Source organism: Haemaphysalis longicornis, unplaced genomic scaffold (assembly GCF_048455015.1).
Source record: "Haemaphysalis longicornis isolate Haplotype H1 unplaced genomic scaffold, Haemaphysalis longicornis Haplotype H1 scaffold_14, whole genome shotgun sequence".
NCBI classification, from domain to species: domain Eukaryota; kingdom Metazoa; phylum Arthropoda; class Arachnida; order Ixodida; family Ixodidae; genus Haemaphysalis; species Haemaphysalis longicornis.
Genome location: NW_027526245.1, coordinates 33,062,515 through 33,080,640, shown reverse-complemented (window position 1 = coordinate 33,080,640; position 18,126 = coordinate 33,062,515). Strand labels below are relative to the sequence as shown.

At 49.2% G+C, this 18,126-nt stretch overlaps 1 protein-coding gene across 1 annotated transcript in view; it reads right to left on the bottom strand.

Moving 5' to 3' along the window:
• LOC144165034 (uncharacterized) overlaps positions 1-18,126 on the bottom strand; it is a 111,574-nt gene that overhangs the window by 32,396 nt on the left and 61,052 nt on the right. The window contains exons 14-20 of the mRNA XM_077695194.1: positions 17,337-17,572; positions 10,882-10,942; positions 9,806-9,939; positions 9,587-9,705; positions 8,791-8,951; positions 6,034-6,135; positions 5,766-5,880 (exon numbers count right to left, since the gene is read on the bottom strand). Of these exons, the coding sequence (XP_077551320.1) occupies positions 5,766-5,880; positions 6,034-6,135; positions 8,791-8,951; positions 9,587-9,705; positions 9,806-9,939; positions 10,882-10,942; positions 17,337-17,572 (928 nt within the window). The remainder of the gene's footprint in view (positions 1-5,765; positions 5,881-6,033; positions 6,136-8,790; positions 8,952-9,586; positions 9,706-9,805; positions 9,940-10,881; positions 10,943-17,336; positions 17,573-18,126) is intronic.

The following is an 18,126-nucleotide window of genomic DNA, read 5'->3' as shown; positions in this document are numbered from 1 at the left end:
TCCACGCATCCCGATTCCAGTGTTAAACAGGTGAGCTGGGCACGCAAAGTGCCTCCCGCTGCTCTCGAAAACCAAAACCAGTTTCCCGCTTTAACACAGGATATGCAAACACCATGAGCAGAATGCAGCCAATTACAGGCCCAACTAGCACAACAGACCAAACTGGTAGCGTCACTGCAAGCCCGCTTGAAGGCCATTGAGCAGGCCCGACAACACAATCCTTCTGACAAGCGCAAGAAGCCCAACCCTCAGAAATCGGCAACAGAGACAACTACTACTCTGTCACAGCAAGCGACAGCAGCAATGCAAACACCACCTACCACCGACGCTAGCCCTACGCTCAACCAAATAGCCTCGCCAAGGAGATTCAAGAAGCCATTCAAACATGACAAAAGTTCTTACAGATCGCATGAACGTGCTTCACAACTCGGTCCTCCAGGAAATCAGGGAAATTAAACAAGACGTGCAAACACTCAGGCAAGACGTGCAAGTATTGAAACAAGACGTGCAGGTACTCAAACAAGAAACACAGAACCATGCTACAAGACTAGATCGACTTGAGGCCGACATAAGCCAAAGTTCAATGAATCACTCGATCAGGCGCTCAACTCCATCCTCAAGACCCCACATAGACATCAAGAGCACCACTAGCACTCAAGATGGCCCCAAGCAATAGATCGGGAAACACCATGACAATCATTCAATGGAACTGCCGTGGAATCAAAGAAAAAGTAGGAGAACTACAGCAATTCATCGTAACAGTCGATCCCAAACCAGATATTATAGCACTCCAAGAGGTTAACAGCAGGACGCACTTGCCTGGGTATGTTACGTACACCGATCCAACAGGCAAGGCAACAGCAACGCTTGTCAGACCTTACAAGCCAGAAAGGATGTGAACACACACTCATAGAAGTTCACTCTTCCTCCACCAAACAGAAAGGAAACCTGTTCGCGCTCAACGCGTATTGCCGACCGTCTAACAAGAAACCCGGGATACAGGACACCTTTCAAGAGACTCTCAATCTAGCCAAAGACCAGCCAGCTCTTATCCTGGGAGACTTCAACGCTCCTCATCAGATGTGGGGATACAGATTCAACTCCATGAAGGGAAAGGAAATAGTTACCATCATTGATCAGAACCGACTCACTTTACTTAACGAGCCTCACGTGGCCACCAGGATTGGTACTAGCACGTCACGCGATACTTGCCCTGACCTGTCGCTGTTGGCAGGCTCTATCGACATTGCCTGGACAAACACGCAAGTCAGTCTTGGTTCTGATCACGAAATCATTAAACTTACCGTCAAAGACGTCACCTATAAAGCCCATATAGGTTTTGCCCGAATCACATATTGGGACAAGTTTCGGAAGACTCGAGCAAGTAGAGAAAATAACCCGGGGTCGTCCTACGATGATTGGGCCGCTGAAATAATGAAGGATTGCAAAACCCACACCCAAACGATTGTTACTACATATTTAACACCCCACGTGGATACGAGACTTCTCCACCTGTGGGAAGCCAGGCGAAGCCTTACAAGGAGATGGAAAAGACAGAGGAACAACAAAAAACTCCGCAAAAAGATCGCTCAAATCAACAAACAAGCTTCTGAATACGCCTTGTCGTTATGCAAGGAAAACTGGCTTCAACTTTGTGACGGTCTTCAGGGAACCTTACCCACCAGAAAGGCTTGGTTTCTCCTCCGTCACCTGATTGACCCTCTAACAAGCAAGGGGGAAACCAATCGCCATATGATCCGCACAATCGATTCATATCAAGGATACTCGAAAAAGCTCCTCAAGGATCTCGGAACAAAGTACCTCCAGACCGAAAAGAGCTACCACCCACTACCTTACACAGGAAAGCCGAATGAAGGTCTCGACAAACCGTTCCAACTGTACGAACTCCGAGCTGTAATTTCCGAAAACAAGCGCAACAGCGCTCCAGGACCCGATCACATCTCCTACAAACTATTAACCAACGACTTTTGGACTAAAGGAAAGATCCCAAAGCAGTGGAAAACAGCAGAGATAAGATTTATTCCCAAGCCAGGCAAATCCCCGCATATTGATAATTTGCGGCCAATATCCCTCACATCGTGCGTGGGAAAGGTGATGGAAAGGGTTGTGCTCAACCGTGTGCAGCAATACCTGAATGAAACCCAGCAAATGCCACACACCCTGCTTGGATTTCGAAAGCATCTCGGAACCCAGGACGTGCTGATTCAGCTAAAAGAAGAAATCCTCGCACCCGCCACTCGACACTCCCCGCGAGCAATACTAGCGGTCGACCTCAAAGGGGCTTTTAATAACGTGTCACACGAGGCAATTCTACGAAACCTTAACAACACAGGATGCGGGGAGAGAACATACAACTACATTGTAGACTTTCTTTCAGATCGCACAGCCACACTCAAAATCGGCGATATCACCTCAGATCCCATCACCCTCGGAAGTAGAGGTACACGCCAAGGCTCGGTCCTCTCCCCGCTCCTATTTAACATCGCGCTCCTAGGTCTACCGGCAAGGCTTGACAGTATTCCAAATTTAAGCCATGCGCTCTATGCAGATGATATAACAATTTGGACTGGCACTGACTCACTCGGGAGACTTCAAGACTGCCTGCAGAAAGCTGCCGATGCTGTACAGCAGTATGCAGAGGAAAGTGGACTCGAGTGTTCCCCACAGAAATCAGAACTCTTGGTAGTCCGGCGTCGTCGCACTAAAAATTACAAGGACAACATCGAAATAAATTTACAGGGACACAAAATTACGCCCAGCAGCTCAATCAGGGTGCTTGGCCTTTTTGTGCAAGCGGATACAAAATGGAACATAATGCTCCGGCGCCTGACCAGAACGACCGAACAAGTTGTGCACATGATTCGTAGAGTCACAAATAGACACCGAGGCATGAAAGAAGACGATACCATCCGTCTTGTCCAGGCCTTCGTTCTATCGAGGCTAACATACGCAGTGCCCTACATGACTCTAACCAAGACAGATACGGAAAAACTTAACACCCTCATCCGTAAAGCCACGAAGCAATCCCTTGGGATCCCCATGAGCGCGTCAACCGATAAGGTCCTACGCATCGGCCTGCACTACACGGTGGACGAGCTCATAGAGGGCCACCTCTCCAGCCAGAAAGCGCGGCTTGCAATGACACAAACCGGCCAAAAATTGTTGAACAGAATCAAATGGAGCTCCCAAGACGTGAAGCCGAACAAGCAGCTTCCTGATCGGTGGCGGCATAATATCTTTTCCAACCCACTGCCAAAGAACATGCACCCGGTTCACCACAGCGGTCGACGAGAAGCTAGAGCGAAAGCCTTAGACAAAAAATACGGCACCCTCCCGGAAACGGTCTACACGGATGCAGCCACAATTCGTGGTAGAAGAGCAAAGAGAGTGGTAGTCACCACAAAGACAGAGCTTCTTGTCAGTGCCACCGTACTAACCGCATCAACCAAAGAAGTAGAGGAGCTAGCGGTGGCACTGGCCCTCACGCAGACGGAAGCTACGGTGGTCGTAACAGACTCCCAGGAAGCGTGCAGGAGCTTCAGGTCGGGTTGGGTGGCACCAGCAACGCACCGCATGCTCTCAACCAAATTGCCTGACAGAAAAGTAAGGATTGTATGGACGCCTGCACATGCTTCAATGGACGGCAACCAGTTTGCCCACCAAAAGGCCCGAGAACTTGCCGACCAGGCGTCGGAGGATGTGGAGAAACCTGTACCTCTTCTAACGTACCACGAAATAACACAACATTACAAGCTTAATCGACGGACTTTCCCGCTACCTCACCCAAACCTCACGAAATCTCAAGAAACAACACTTAGACTCCTACAAACCAACACCTTCCCGCATCCAATTAGGCTTCACTGGATATCCCCCACCCAGTATCCAGCAGAATGCAAATACTGCCAAGAACCTAGTACACTACGACATATCATCCTAGAGTGTCGAAAAAACATGCACCCACCACCCCTTCCCCGCATTTCAAATCCCCCAGAGCAGTGGGAGACACTGCTGTCCAGCCCCTGCCTCTCGTACCAGCTCCTGCTCATCGAGAGGGCAGCCGCTACTAAGACAGCTCATGGATTCCTGTGAAGAGGGAGCCACTCCTACAAGAACACCGTAAACGCTCTCACAATAAACGTTTTCTCTCTCTCTCTCTGGGCTGTCATTCGGGGCGCTAAGCATTTCCTTTGGGTTCGTATCGCGGGCGTTGGCTTTGGACTCTGGCTGAGTTGGAGTGGACTTTGGATTCGGGCTTTGGCAGTTTAGATTTTGGATTTCAGAAGGATGAATTTCGGACTTCGATTTACGCAGTTTACACAGAAAAAGCTTCGCGCTTTAACCATCTTACTCTCAAGAAAAGGGCAGACGTCAGAAAAGCCAAGTTAGAGCTTGTGAAAACCACCATCTCCGCGGTTTCCTCAGTCTATGCATCTCAATGGCAAAGATGGCTGAATTGTTTACACTGATGCCACTTTTTGGTGTTCCAAATAATGCGGCAGATTTTTCACTTCGCAGTGGGCAGATTAGACAGAAAGTGGACGTGCTCCGCACGCCCACATTGTGTACATGTCGGTTTTCAAGCCAACTACAAGTATGCCAAGATAAGTGTCACTTTGGTCAGCTTTGAAAATATTTCACATATTGATATCTCACATAAAGCACTCCTACACTGCTGCGACATTTGCTGTAATGTAATGTGATGCCTACTCTTCATTTTACCAGCATAGGTGCAGCTTTTCTACTCATCGCAGTTCTTTCAGTAGTGATTACTCTGTAGTTATTCAGCGGAATGCAAAATATAGTCACACAGCTAGCATCGAATTACACAAAAAATATTGAGTATTTTGGGAAGTATTTAAAGGCGTTCATACCAAGTCGACTCTTTACTCTATGCAGAATATCACTTTTTTTTTGCAATGGTTTTTCTGGGTTCCTGAAGGTCCTAATTTTGAGCGAGAAAGCTGGGGATTAAAGGTCTGCAGTACGTGTGCCTGTTGGTTTGCTGCCAACAAAGACACCTGCCCATTAGTTTGCTGTGCGCTCATAGGGGGCGACGTTCCTAAGGCTGGGTTCAGACTGTTGCCGCAGCTGTCGTAATAACTTTAAACAATGATGTCACTTCCCGTCTCAGCCAAAGGAACTGCTTGACGCGCCGTTTCTTTTACGTCCGTAGATCCCGATATGGCTTTTGCGTCGGTAGTCGGAACATAGCCTAAGGTAGATACAGATGGGCCCAGCTGTAAGAGCATCCTGAGCACGCGCTTAGCTTAAACCTGTTTGCAATTTGGCTCCGTTATATAGCGTTGACGCATAGAAAAGTCGTCGCTTGTGCACGCTAGTTAAACATTTCCGCGCTTGATTTTATGCGCAGCATTGCGGAGCTGTCAGGCTTGTCGACATTGCTTCCAGAACAGCTATGCGCTTTCCGAAGCTGAGCCCTCCCTGTGCGCTAGGAGGGCGGCGAAAGCGCTCACCTAAAGGCGTGTAGATCGGACTGCGATTCCGAGTACAGTAATCTTCACTCTAATGGGCATCTACGTTCGCTGGGAACAGTGTTGTAGTAGTCACTCACACAACGGCGGCCGATGCGACAGCACTTTATGGAGCATTAAGAGTGATGAGCCTGTCCTGAATATTCGTTCAAAAGCAACTTCAATCAAGACAAATCTGGGCATCTTTGTCGGCTTATCCGCACTAGAATCCACCAGCAGTCGAGAGGAACCGCCGACGTTGCAAGAACTCACGGTGGTCGATGTACTCGCAGATGGGACCCTTGCGGCGGTGCTTGACGGAGTATAGTTTGGAAAAGCAGCTGCAGTGTTGCTGCCAGTTGTCCGCTATGCACTTGCTGCTGCACTCCTGCGAGCACGTCAGACGTTGTCAAGGTCCGTCCTGACGCCCATTATGGTACGGCCGGCGTAGCGATGCACACCGCACTCAGAGGCACCGTTAGCGAAGTCATGATGCACACGGCGTCATGCGGCATCATACCTGCGCAGTTGTTGTACGCACCTCGGACTGGACGACGCCGTCTGCGTAGCTGAACTCGCCGCCCTTGCTGTCGTACTGGCTGCACATGGTTTCGTACGGCGGAGGCAGTGACAGGACCTCCTCCTGCGGTGCAAAGTCGCCAGCTGGCATTCACGAAACCGGTAAGCGCCAAAACACGTCAGAAGGGCACATTGTAGTTATAACAGCGTCAGTCAAGCCACATTTTTTTATCTATCTAAGCTCCTAACCACATAGACGTGTGCTGCTCGACGCATTCGCCCATTGACGTAGCTTAGTGTAAGCGCGCGTAGGATCCCCCGTACAGCAATCGCACTGGTACGCGCATGTTGCGCCGAGGCCTGCATGAACTGAAGCCAGTTCCGCCCGCCCGTCCAAGTGGATGGCTATGCCTTCCCGCGCAGTACGCAGGCGCAGCAGAGCACGGTTCAGTTCCTATGCCGTTCTTCTCAGGCTGAAAATGGATTGTCATGCGAAGAACTGTCCCGGCGACCCCTTCACTCGGATGTGCTTTATTAGTCAGAATTGGAAAATTCAAGCTATAGCGGGTCAAGCGGTGTTACACTTGTGCATTGCAGTGGCCGGCGCTGTGACGGCCGCTGCCATAGGTTGCTCGCCCTGGCCGGCGCAGTGCGCGACAGTGCGTACTTATAGGTTGTATTCACTAGCGTGGCACGCATGCCGACAACCATGTGTGTCGCCGTAGCAACGGAGACGCGCGGGCTCGGGCATGCCGGCGCACGCATGAAGCCGTCCCAGCGAGCTCGAAAGGTACGGGAAAAGAACACGCCGTTATTGTGTGCCAGCTATATTTAACACTTTGCCATCTGACTTTTTTGCGCATGCTTCGAAATATAAACTGAAAAAGGCTTTAAGGCGCATGCGCTAGTGCTTTCCAGAGATTTCGGGAATACCGCATGGTTATCTGTTCTTGGTTGGTACTGCGTACTGTAACATATATAATTTTTTTTAACTCTTGTCGCCTGCCAGGCTCTGCCTGACAAGCCCGTTGCGGCTTAGGTAGGCCTGATTATGTACATGACTTCTGTTTGACTAATAAATATTATTATTATTATTATTCTTACCTCGACGTTAAATACTGTTTCACGCAGCGTCATACAGCCTACCTGTCGCAAGACCCCAGGGAAGTCGCTTGCACAAAGAAGTCAGCTTATTGCTAGCTGCCGCGTTTTGGTATCGGCCACTGATTGCTGATCTGTCGGCAACCGCCTTCGCTTTCATCCGCCTGCCGATAGATGTCGCTAGTCTCCCAGCTAACAATGCGCATAGGCTGCCGCCGTATCTGCCGTCGTGAACATTTACAATTTCTTCAGGAGCATTATTTGGCTTTTGTGCTGAATGACTCTGCCGTGTTCAAGGTGCGCGCGCCAATATGTTCATATCCGCGACCGCAGGCAATTGCGCAGCAGTGTAGGCATTTCGTGCGCGGTGCCATTTTTTTTGCAACCGTGGCTCCATTCTCCAGCGGTGATGCGGAATTCTCTAGCGCAAATAGAATATTAGCACGCAATGCCACTGCGATTGTCTATATCTGTTGACTGACGCCACTGCCGAGAATCGCGTGGTAACAGCGCAGACGACAGACACCCAGGCATGTTTCTTTTTTCTGCAAGCTGAGGACGCATGCGCAGGCACGGTGGACACGGTCAGGGCTGTTTTTTAGTGTTGCCAATAGAAGAAATCTCCTGCTAAACTTTTATGTGAATACCAACTATACGTCGCTATTTGCGCGCCCACATGATTAGGCTTTCAGACAACGACGCACCACTGAGGAGGTCGTTGGTTGGCTAGAGGGGCAGTGTCGGCTTCCTTGTCCGCTAAAAATGGTCTGGTGGTGATTTGGAAGACAAAATATCAATTTTGTTGAGTGTCTCCCTTCAGCGCTGAGTAGTTGGTTGTCGGCATTATTACTTCACTAGTTTATTGCAGGTTGATAGTTCATTAATTTATGCGATTTTCCACTGCGAAACACCTGTGCTTACAGACTGCGAGTAATGACGTCGACGCCCTTCCCCCTTTTGGTCCTAGCTTGGAGAAACTTCACACGCTTATAAATCATCCTTAGCGAAAAAAAAATGTGAAACAGACTAATTGAAACTAGGTGCAAGAAATCGAAAGTTGTAGTTAATCACATCACAGGTTCGAAAACGCTCCCGGGGGGGGGGGGGGGGTCTATAAAACACACAATTATGTCCATTTCAAGAGGGCGTCTAAGGCGTTTGTAAAGAAACGAGGCTATGTTCGGCACCATACCCAGACGTATGGGGAAAGTGTATTGGCGCTACCACGATAGTCGCAGCCATATTACGAACGATAGGAGGAGGAGGAACGAACTTCTTTTAGAGCAGTCAGCCACTAGGAAGGGTCCTTATTCCAAAACCCCTTGAAACCTTCCAGCTTCTTCGGCTCTCTTCCCCAGCCAAAGCTTGAAACACATGGGTCTTCTCGAAGAAATCTGTACTGTAACTAACTCGACAAAGGTCCTGGCGGGGAGAAACCGGGGAAAGAGTTCGTCGCTAACGTATGCTTCCCGTATAAAAAAAACACAAACGAGGATAAAGTGCCATGTTGCACACTCCTTCTAAAGCGGCTTAGCAGCTCCCAGTCAGCAGTTCTTGGAAAAGCGGCCCTTCTCGCATAGCCTCGTGGTAATCGCAGGGGCCACAAGCGTAGAGAAGGGAACGCGCCAAGGCCCCCTGGTTGCACTCTATATAAAGAGACGCGGCATAGCGTTCGTGCCTGAAAGACGGAGACGAGATACTTCTCCCCGTAGGTGAAGATGAACGGGTTGAGCATGCCGGCCGTGAAGAGCCCCTGCTCGTGCAGCACCGCCGACAGGGGCGCCACCTCCTCCTCTTCGTCGGTGCGCTCCCGCTGCACCGACAGCGTCAGCTCCAGGCCTGCGCTTCGTTCCACAAACGAGGACGACATTGCCATGGCATCGATGATCGCTTGACTGAGGGCAGCAACATGGGTTGCATGTCAGAGGTCACTACCCTTAAAGTGGGTGGACCGAGCAAGAAACGAGCGTGGGAAGCGATTGTGTACTGCCGTTATATAGTGCCCCTATCTGTTTTGAAGGCGTACAAGACCCATATTCACAGCGCTGCATACTGATATATACGCGAGGTAAATCTGGTGCTTCAATAGTGTGTCGTCATGGCAGCCGTCTTAGCAGCTAGCTACGTTCCTCGCCTACTTGGCTTGGCTAGCCACTTCGCTCCTGAAGCCAAAATCCACAAAACAGGCTGGCATAACAGACCGCCTACACTACTGAGTAAACTTGCTACTACAGTTTCAAGTCGGGCCACCAACGTATAAGGTTTGTTTTTCAGACATGTTCCTGCCGCTTGTCTAAGTACGCAGCACACTGTAAATTTGAATTCAATACTTCACCGCCTACTCCCTAGACAAGCCGTTTTTAGCTACGTTTCTTTGACTGTATTCAACCATTACAGTAAAGATCTAAAAACCTGCAAACTCAGTGGCTTTTGATACCGGCAAGTCCTTCCGAGACAGAGCGACTACAACTCACGGTACTTCCACGGCTCGTGGCAGGACCAGTACGGTTGGGAGTGATTGTCGCCGTGCTGTGAAGACAAGTGGAAAGTGAAGCACATGGCTTTCCAGTTAGACGTGTAGCTCAGTCGCCACCTGCGCAACAAAAGGCGAAAGAAGGGCCGCTGGAAGACGGAACTCCGGAGCGTGACAAAATGGCCGTCGGAGTGGGATCCTGCTAGACGTAATTGCTCACATGTTTGCGCAGCTGAAGCTCTGACAGGTCTCTCCCCCGAAGCTCATGGTGCAGCCGTCGACCATGTGCGGGATTGGGTAGGAGTAGTGCAACAGCTGCTTCATCAGCTCCATGTTGGTCCCTATGGCGTACGCCTGTGAGATAAGAGGAAACACGGCTGCAAGGGACGTGAGAAGTACTAGCGAGCAGGAGGAAGCTTTGGAAAGCAACGAAAACGCCCAATCGAACTTTCATGAGAAAGCAGCACTACTTCTACAATCGGATCAGTTTTAAAGAGACGCCTTTCGCAGATGAGGTGAGCATCACCTGGTACACGTACGCTCATGTTCAGAAAGCAAGGAAACCACCAAGCGCTAAGCTGCTATATGTAGTAAGAGGCGGAACAAAATTCATCTAAGGAGGAGAGGAGGAACGAGGGAGGGTCGGATACCTTGCATCATGGCCTGGAGAGAAAGAGGGAAGTGGGTCAAAGCTTTGTAATCTTGAGATAGTTCGTTTGGAGTGTCGTTGTCATGGGTTGAGCTCACCTCATCACCTAAGTCCACCTTCCCCTTTAAGCAGCAATGTCATGAATGATACCGGACAAGGAAAGGACAAATTCAATATTTTTACACTTTCCAGCTTCAGCTGTGGAGCCGCCCATTAGAGCAGAAAGTGCAAAGAGGAAGTACGGGATTACAAGGACGTCACTTCCTGGAACGTCTGAAGTTATGAGCGGTACTTGTTATGACGCAAATTATCCGAGCGTGTAAAAGACTTTTATTTATGGTAAGAACGTCCATGGACGTGACGCAACTATTGTACTGATGTGCGCGTCGTTGCCTGGCCTGTTTACTGCGACCGCCGTTAAATCGGCTGTGTTCTTTTTTTGTAGGCCAGGAGAGCCTAAAGAATATAAATAGGTAAGATCGTGTGCGTGCATACGTATACGTCAAGTGTTTCTGCTTAAAAGAAAACTAAGACAGTCATTGGCAGAGATTTGTTTTTTTTTTATTTCGGCGAAGAAGAGTTCTTTCTACTTGTTTTTGAATAAACATGAAGAACAAATGACGCCGAACTCATATGCCGGCACTTACGAAAGAAGCATTGGAACACTCCGCACGCCCAGCATCAATGCAGAGCTTGGTGATGTTCACCCTGCGAGGAAAATACACAGGAAAGAACGAAACACATGAACAGCCTCGAAACTGCCCCTTGAGATGTGCCGTACTAAAAGCACACAACTCAAAAATCTCCAGCGACAGATAAGTTTCGAGAACCCAAAATAAACTGCGTAGAAACCAGTGCCAGCAATATCCCGCCTGCAGCGCGGGAGTGCACGGCCGGTCTATGCGAGAGTAGCAACTTTTTTCAATGAAAAAGCATAAACCGACCATCGAGCGAAAAATCCAGCGTCGGCGTTGTGTCTAGCATCAAAGCGACACCTATATTTCTATAGGCTGCCAACAAGGGTATGCTGCGATCTGACGCCCCCATTGGCAGCGTTGGCACCATCATTGTCAGGGAGACAGCCGAAATGTTTACTGGCAGAGCAGCCGGAGGCGGATACGCGGGCATGCCCTGGCCAGAAGTTAGACCTAGCGTTGCTGGCAGCGGCGTCATTATCCCAGCGATTCGGAGAGCCAGCGAAACGCAGCGCGAGGAATAGTTTTAGCGCAGTGATTCCGACGCCCGTTCGAGCGGAGCGCTTCGCTACTCCCCCCCTATGTGTCATAATTGGAATTAGCCCGGAACGAATATACGTTGCGCTTCTTTTCCCTATGCTAGAACTAATAAGCAAATGCATTTTTACTGTTTCCAGCTCGTTGCTTATAGTAGGAGTACTTAAGATGTAGTCGTAAAGATGTGTTATGAAATATGGGTTCGCAAAAGGGGTTTGAAATTCAAGTCAAGCCGACACCCAACGTCTCCGGAAGCTCTTTCCACCTGATTTCGTACACTCCAGTCAGTGGTATTAACTCCATGGTCGCCCGTGAAGCAGCCATGTTGGGTGCCGACACTCGCTCGCTGGGCTGCTGGGCGGGCAGGACCCAGGCATGGACGTCTTCTGTGACCATTGCGCTTTGGGCTGTCGTCGGCAAGCGGCGTCTGAACACCCCTCGGATATCGCCCGGCTAGCTGCTACGCTGGAGAGGGACTGAGATGCCAAGCGGGCGAAGACTGGATCAGAGCGAGCCGTTCGGCTCGCAAAACGACGGAAGCGAAACCACAACCATACAAAGGCCAATGCAGGCTTGGGACGAATACTATATTAATTACAGCTAAATGAAAGGTTAACTAAGTGAAACCAAGACTTGCCCAGGCTAAGCGAAGCTTTTGCTTTGCATATCAAGAGTTGGATGAGCTAAGCCGCAACCTTTATCTCTCCGTGTAAGTGACCGTAACGCTAGCGTATCCTTTCAGCGCCACCTAATTCCCAGAACTGATCTTTGTGGATAGTTTTTTTTTTTGACAGCAAAGTGGCGTATATGACAACCTAGGTAAGGGCGCGGCTATTGCCAACCTATGCTTTCTTAATGCCCTTCGTAAATCTTGTCTGCACTTGATGTCTGATAGTCCTCTACAACAATGCAACATGCTTTCGCTCGCAGGTTATCCCGTCCATCTTCAAGCCTCTGTTGCTGAAGCCTTGTTAAGGAACCTAAAATCTGTAGACCATCCCTTTGTCGCTAGTCCTGGTCAAAATAAGAAATAAATGGTAGTGATGCCGTACGTACACACTGTGTCCCACAATTTGAAACGTATTGCGAAACGAATAGAAGTGCCAGTTGTATTTTCAGCCCTTGAGAAGTTGTCTAGGCTTTGTAAGACAAATAAGGGTGATCGGCAGATATCTAATAATTGTAAAAAGAAACGCCAAACTCCGTTCGTTGAATGTATAGATATTGTTGTCTTCCAGATTCCCCTCTTTTGTGGTAAACAGTATGTTGATCAAACCGGTGGTTGTCTAAATGATCGCCTTCGTGAGCACAATCGCAATGTAAACAACAAAAATGAACAAGATGGACTACTAGTTATACACTGTAATGCATGTACAGAGTGCAGACCATTCCTTGATAAATGTTTTACTATTGGTAACAGTAAAAACAAGTGCACACGTGAAATCATTAAGGCGGAAAAGATAACCAGTTTAGGAAGCTCCTGTGTAAGTTCGACTTCTCTCAAATTATCAGAAAAAGAGATTGCCTACTTGCGTTCGCGCTGAGGTACGCATGTGTGTGACGTCACGGGATTCTTGCCTGTATATGTGTGTTATCGTTTTCAATAAAGGTGTTGGAAGTTAGCGCCGTGTGTGTCTACTTGTCTGTGTGTCTCGTCTTCTGCGCTACATGTTTGAAAGTTATGTAGCAACAAGCCCAAATTTCTACGCTATGAAATATCCTGGAGGATGAGGGAGTGGAGGCAGGCTCCATTAATCTCCTCACGGAACTATACCGGGAAAACCAGGAGCAACTACTGTGGCAGAGGGTAGCATGCAGTAGGTCCGTACACACCTACACGGTTTAAAACAAGGACGCCCTCTCTCTCTTCAGTGCTGTTCATGATCTACGCCACCAGAAGCGAAATATAACTTAACAACGTGTGAGTTCGAGCTGGTTGGTAATCCATTGTACGAACTTAAAGCGCAAAAATTCAGACAGGGGACGAACGGGACAAGGACAAGCGCTACTTCCAACTGAAAGTTTATTTACAAAAACGGCATATATAAATGCAACGGTGATAACACAAATACAAAACAAATAAACCACGGTATGTGCGCATTGTTCGAAACCAGAGTATGAGCGCACTGTAGAGGTGCGCACACGTTCCTCGTCCCTTATGTTATGCGCGCACCCAGGAAGGGCAGCTCTTTCGCTGTCAAAGATACGGAGGTCATGCTAACGCAATCTTCGCCCCCACGATGCATCTCAGCCGCCTACACAATCTCCCGTGTGCACTGATCAGGATCGCGAAACATAACCGTACATTCATTAAACAGAGGCGAACACTTGCAGTTCTGGCAATGACTGGCTAGGTTCCCGTCTGTGCCTTTTTCCGCTCGATGGGCATGCTCACGGAGGCGTTGATTAAGGCACCGTCCCGTTTGTCCATCGTAAGCCCTATAGGACTTACGATGGACAAACGGGACGGTCATATATGACAAGACAATAGGAGCTTATACACGACTCCCGCAGTGCAGTCAACGTACTGATTTTGGTTCATGACATAAGGGATGAGGAACGTGTGCGCGCTTGTACAGTGCGCACAAACTCTGGTTTCGAGCAATGCGCACATACTCTGGTTTATTTTTGTATTTTTGTTATCACCGTTGTATGTATATACAGTGAAATTCCGTTATTGCGAACCTCAGATTAACAATTTTTTTGTATTAACAAACATTTTGAAAATTCCCAGTGAAATCCCCATTAATTTCTATGTAAAAATATTTAACCGTTGCGAATTTCAGAACACCGATTATTTCAGAATAACGTATGGAATTTTATCATTCTCACATAAAACAACAGTTCAAAATAACGAATTCCGAGGGTACGAAATTACTCGTGTTGGTGCGAACGACGACTAATGGTGGGCTTGTACAACTATCATCATCAGCATACTAAATGCGCATTAGCTCTATCGCCATCGCCTGCGCTTGGGGGGGGGGGGGGGTCTCGCCGCCATGCTAGCTAGTGGCGGCGAAAAGACACGAGAAAAATGCGATGCATGTGATAAAGTTGCAGAAAATCTCGCCATAGGTGCTGCAGTCACCTTTGAATATCACGTTCACTGCGACGATGAAGCACGCACGTCTGCTGAACTGACGACTTACGACATCGTCAACACTGTTCGTCGTGATGTCGGAACCAGCGACGAGGACGCCGAGAGCGACGACGACGACGCTGAGATAGGGCCCGCAAGCCAAGGCGAAGAAGCCGTGTCTAACGGCGATGTTTTGCAGTGTGTAGCAAAAATCCGCGCTTTTCTTAGCAAGTGCCCCAATGACACCGAGGCAGTGCACAAGAACGTGGACAGCTTCGAATCGTTCGTTTGCAGCAGTTGAGTGGCATACGTTAGGTAACGACAGCTATTTGTTCAAATAAACGTGCATCCATACCGGCGTTAGAGGCTAAGGTCATTGTGCACGTGTTCCCAGTAAAGGTAGGTGGATGCTTTTGTTACGTTCACAATTTTTGATTGATTGTAGGGTTTAACGCGCCGACGCAACGCAGGCGATGAGGCGCGCCGTAGTGGAGGGCTCCGGATTAATTTTCACCACCTGGGGATCTTTATCGTGCGCCGAAATCTGGTACACACGGGCGTTTTTGCTTTTCGCCTCCATCAGAAAAGCGGCCGCCGCGGCCGGGTATCGAACCCGCGACCTCGTGCTCAGCAGCGCAGGGTTCACAATTTTTACCGCGCATTTTCTATCTTCTTTACTACAACGATTATTCAAAATAACGAACTATTTTTAGCGGTCCCTTGAAATTCGTTGTATCGAGATTTGACTTTTTGTAAATAAAATTTCAGTTGGAAGTAGCGCTTGTGCTTGTCCCGTTCGTCCCCTGTCTGAATTTTTGCGCTTTAAATTAGGAAACGAAAGGAAACTAGAGGGCAGTAATCTGGGTTTCAATTTTTCCCGCATGAAAAAGGGACCGCTAGTGGAACAACAGTAACTAGAGATAGTGTATGCTGACGATATGCTGTTGATGGCTGATAACCAAATGAGAAAGAGGAAGAGAATGGTCTAATGGTACTGACGAGGTCAGCCTGGCAAATGCGCATAGCTTGCTACAGCAGATATTTTAGAAAAAAAAATGGATTTGAAATAATGTGATGGGTATTACTATGGTAAAAATGATATCCATGCCTAATAAACCTATGAACCTTAATATATCTATGCTTAAAGACTATGATCAAGTCCTGTACATCGCAGGAAAGTCAATAGACCATTTGCCTCTCGCGATGCGCGTTCAATATTGGGCCTGGGGCCTAACACGTCACATCGTTTCAAGATTCCAGAAAGCCGATTATTATGCAGCGCCTTGTTGATATATGCGGAGAACAGCGATGTACCTATATGGCTGTCCTTCGGCAGCGATAAATCTGATATCATGGTTGTTAACGATGACACGGAGCAGAAATCGGCGTCACTTCAGCAAGTAGAAATACTGCAGGTAAAATGCAGTAGTACAAATACTTAGGACTATGGTTTAAGGACGGCTCAGATTACACGCACATGCTTGAGGCTCACCTTAGGAAGAAGACAAGACAAGATGCGGCCATAATGAAACGCAGCGCACCGTGGGGCTACAACAAACACAAGGAGGTGAGGTGAATCTGGAAAGGATTTATGGTGCCAGGATTTACTTTCGGAAATTCGGATCTGTACGGGGAACCAGAGACCCCAGTGGGCCTGGAGGTAAATCAAAGGGCGGTAGGTAGAATGGCTGGACGGGCCCACAGCAAAACTACGAACGAAGATGGCCGTTCCTTGGTCGTCCTTTGAATTAAGGCAGGCATGACGCTGCGCAGGCGTCTTGGAACATATGCTTTCGGGTTCGTGCTTCATGTCCGATAACAAGGATTTGCTGAACGCTGTTTGCGGGCGTCCTTTACTGCCCGTAGATTCAAGTCAAGAAAACCAATGACCCTCATAAAAGGAAAGTAAACCGCTATCTCTTTTCTTATTGCCTTCCTGCAGCAGCATCCTCTCCCATTGGAGGTACTATCCGTTTCACCTCGGGCCCGCTTGGGCCACGCCGCTTAGCAGCAGAAAGGCGATGAAGGGACTTCGGCCACGCCGCACCTGCCACCATCGCAACACAGAAGGGGCGGGGGCAGTCATCGTCACAGTCACTACGCAGCCCTTACCTCTTCAATAGGGACACGCCTACGCGCATTACTACCGGTCGCCGCGACACTGCACGCCAACCTGCGGAGTGAGACTGTCTATGCACAGAAACACTGAAGAGCAAAAAGTCTTTCTGGATCGAAAGAGAAATCGATTTGTGGACGCCGCCCTGAAGCTTCAATGAAAGAACGCACGCCGATCAACGAACACCCGCGCAGCTCCCCTGCCGTGGTTTGAACCGTGGCGGCACCGACCGGAGTGGGCGGAAATTATAATGGCAAAGTGTTCGCATGGCGACGCAGTGAAACATCCCCCTCGCGAGGGGCACGATCAAATGCAGAGCATTTCCGGGGGCGCACGACGTTAAGTAGTTTGCGTTACGTTAATGTTGTTGCACTTGTGTCAACTGCTGACGAGAGAGCGCTCGTCAGCAGTAACTTGAATGAGTCTAGGATATAAGGCGCGTTCGTAGCCTCCTATTCTGTGTCGGCTTTGTGGCGCAGTGGGTAGAGCACCATGTACATTGCGTTCCGCCCGCAGGGTCGAGGGATCGAAACCAGGCGCCGGATAGTATTTTTTTTATATATAGTGTAGGGGGAGGGGTGCGGACTACGACTACGGACGCCCACGGACGTCAACGCGGGTGACATCGTGAGTTACTTAAATGCTCTTTATTTAAAAACCCGAGAGATCGCCTACCCGTTCTCGTTGCACACGGTCATTGCGGGGAAGGCGATGCCGCTGAGCGGCTGCTGCTCGAAGAGCACCGTGGTGCGGTACTGGAGGAAGCTGCGCACGTCGTACACGGAGCTCGCCAAGCACACGAGCCCGCATGCTCCCGCCACCACCACCAGCACCAGCCACAGGGCGAAGCGGACGCTGGCCAGCGCCAGGGGGCGCTGCGCCAGCCGGCTCCTGCCGCGGGTCAGGCAGCCCTGGGTAGGTATATAGAATGAAACGCCCCCGAAGCGATTCCTTCTCGTGGGCACACGAACCTCTTCAAGCAGCATTCATTGATTGGTTGTAGCATATGAAGTGGGGAAGGTAACCATAAAGTGTCACTAAATTCACCCGGCTGTAAGAATAAAGGGCGCGTGCGAAAATTAGTCTGAAGTCCTGCAGATGACTCACGCATTGTACCGACGCACAATCGCCACCTTAACCACTGTTACTTCAACTTTATGTGCTTCAATTTATTAATATGGCGACGACAATCGGGTGCCAGGATTCATGCAGTGGAATTAGAAGTGTGCGCGATGCTTTGTGGGCAGGCCGGGCTGCTTCAGTCACACAAAGGCTAAAGAAATTATGTATCGCCCAGACGACGCCCCTGCGCGTCTGAACTTAACCTGTTTTCTGAAATAGGGCTTTAAAACATGTAGGCTGCGCAGGCTTGGAGGTGTACTGCTACACATGAACCGCACTTCCAGGTTCTATTTCTGCGTCCAACAGCTTGCAACAAGGGGAAATAAGAAGGGGGGAGCCCCAT